General features: G+C 41.7%; 1 protein-coding gene across 1 annotated transcript in view; it reads left to right on the top strand.

Moving 5' to 3' along the window:
• The window catches only part of LOC145408732 (uncharacterized), a 19,806-nt gene extending 17,427 nt beyond the window's left edge, over nt 1–2,379 (top strand). Inside the window, exon 5 of the mRNA XM_080279391.1 lies at nt 1,429–2,379. Within this exon, the coding sequence (XP_080135517.1) occupies nt 1,429–2,379 (951 nt within the window). The remainder of the gene's footprint in view (nt 1–1,428) is intronic.
• The last annotated feature ends 568 nt before the right edge of the window (nt 2,380–2,947 follow it).

Raw genomic sequence — 2,947 nt, 5'->3', positions numbered from 1 at the left:
ATTAGCAGATTTCACTCCTATACGTTGTGGTTAGAGGAGCTTGCTTTCAAATGAAGATCTGCTTCTATGAGTTAGCATTTTGCCTCTCATAGGACAGATTTTGAGAACATGAAGACACCAAAAACTGCCTTATGTCCAGTTCCATCTGAGTTCAAAATGACCCCACAAATTACACCAAAAATATTTTCCAATACACTCTGAAGTCCTTGTGCATTGGAATTTGAAAGAAGTGAGCTACCTTACTTAAAGACATTCCATTCTCCCTCACTTTGGCCACAAACAATGCTCTCTCTGGTAAAATCTACAAATAGATCACAAAATAAAACAACTTTCCAACATATCCTTAAGTCTTTGGGCATTGAAAATGAAAGAAATGAGCAAACTTACTGAATAGCATCCCCTTCTCTCACACTTTGGCCATAAATCAGCCTCTCCTTGGTGAAATCTGCGTTTCATCCACGAATTACACTAACTTTAAAATCATGCAGAAAGTTCGCAGTCATGTCATGAATACATCAACTTTCTCTTGCATCTTCAATCTTGATTTCTAAACACGGTCGTTCTCCCTGACCTACCTAATTACCTCTTAATGCCATCTTCCTGTATACCGAAGGCGATGACTGGGGCTTCTTCCTTACCGATTTCTACTACTACTAATACTTCTTTTTCTTCTTCCACTACCACTACTAGTCTGCTACTATTACTACTTCTTCTTCTCCTCTTTTATCTTCTGTTCCTCCTCCTCTTCGTCCTCCTCCTTCTTCTTCATCTTCTATACTACTACTACTGCTGCTGCTGTTACTACTACTACTGCCTCTAATACTACTGTTACTACAATTTCTAGTTCTTGTTCTTTATCTCCTCCTGCTCCTCCCACTACTACTGCTACTACTACATTTATAGTTCTACCACTACTACTACTACTACTACTACTACTATTTCCACCACTACCACCAGCACCACCGTTACTACTACTATGACTATTACTACTATTACTACACTATTTCTACAGGTCTTCCACACTGTTACGACTACTACCACCACCTCCACTACCACCATCACCACCACCACCACTACTGCTACTACTACTAGTACTACTACTACTACTACTACTATTATTTCCACCACTACCACCACCACAATCACCGTTACTACTACTATGACTATTACTACTATTACTACACTATTTCTACAGGTCTTCCACACTGTTACTACTACTACCACCACCTCCACTACCACCATCACCACCACCACCACTATTGCTACTACTACTACTACTACTACTGTTTCCACAGGTCTTCCACACTACTACTACTACTACTACTCCTACTACACTATTTCCATAGGTTTTCCACACTATTACTACCACCAATACCACCACCACCACCACTACTACTACTACTACTACTACTACTACTATCTCCACAGGTCTTCCACATCTGCCAAGCTGATGGACGTATGGATTCCTTCCTTTGTCCCAACGGTACTGTTTTCAACCAACAGTACTTTGTGTGTGACTGGTGGTACAACTTCGACTGTGCCACCGCTCCCAGTTTCTATGGTCTCAACGCCAATATTGGACTCGTCAACGGCAACGGTGTCAACGGTAACGGTATCAACGGTAACGGTGTCAACGGTATCGGCATCAACGGTTACGGTGTTAACGGTAATGGCATCAACGGTAACGGTGTGAACGGTAACAGCATCAACGGAAACGGTGTCAACGGTAATGGCATCAACGGTAACGGTGTCAACGGTAACGGCATCAACGGTAATGGTTATGGTAATGATGTAAATGGTATCCTTTTCAACGGTATTAACGGTAATACGATAAACGGTAATGGCTATGGAAACGGCATCAACGGTAACGGTGTCAACGGTATTGGCATCAATGGTAACGGTTATGGTAATGGTGTGAATGGTAACGGTATCAACGGTTACGGCATAAACGGAAATGGTTATGGTAATGGTGTAAATGGTAACGGTATCAACGGTAATGGTTACAGTTACGGGCGTCGCAACAGTAACGGAGCCATCAATGGCAACGGTGTCAACAGAAACGGCCTAATCAACGGTAATGGAAACGGAAACGGCTACACCAATGGTTACACAAACGGTAACGGTGCAATCAACGGTAATGGAGCTAACGGCTACACAAATGGGTATACAAATGACAACGGTGCAATCAACGGTAATGGAGTAACCAACGGTAACGGCTACACAAACAGTAACGGTAATCGAGTAATCAACGGTAACGGCTACACAAACAGTAACGGTAATCGAGTAATCAACGGTAACGGTGTAATAAACGACAACGGAGTAATTAACGGTAACGGTAACGGTATAACTAACGGGCTGTACCAAACTCCCAGCTTTTAATAGTACAGTCTATATAAATTATTGCCCTATAGATGTATATATAAATTTCTATATAAATAATGTAAATAAAATTACATAATTATTTACAGGTAGGTGCCAGGTAGACTAGACAGGTAAGATACTAATTAATTTCACTTGTGTTGGATTTCTTCACATTTTTGCGATTTTCAGACGGTTATTCTCAGCTTAGAGGGATTTTTCGGGCTGAAGGGGTTAAGGGAGGCTTGGGCTGCCTTCTCGTCGGGTAAGGTACTCCCTAACACCTGTTCCTGAGCGACTTATTTTGCTGATTACACCTTGCCTCCATGTTACTTAAGTCATTCTAAGAAATGAAGTCGGTGAGGAAGAGGTGTTAGGGAGCTGTCTTAACTGCCGAGAATACGAACCTTGGACTCATAAGGAAGCTCTCTAACACCTCTTCCTTAGCGATTTGTTTTTTAGATATGGCTAGGTAATATCCTTTAGCACGTTATCCATGCAGAGTATGGCGATATTGGAAGGGTTTATGGACCACGGGATAGGACAGTAAGGTATAATACACAAAATAAGTCGCTTGGGAAAAGGTGTT

This window comes from Coenobita brevimanus, chromosome 78, assembly GCF_032717465.1.
Source record: "Coenobita brevimanus isolate Jiangsu-jjx chromosome 78, ASM3271746v2, whole genome shotgun sequence".
Classification (NCBI taxonomy): domain Eukaryota; kingdom Metazoa; phylum Arthropoda; class Malacostraca; order Decapoda; family Coenobitidae; genus Coenobita; species Coenobita brevimanus.
This window is presented reverse-complemented; position numbering and strand designations above follow the sequence as displayed.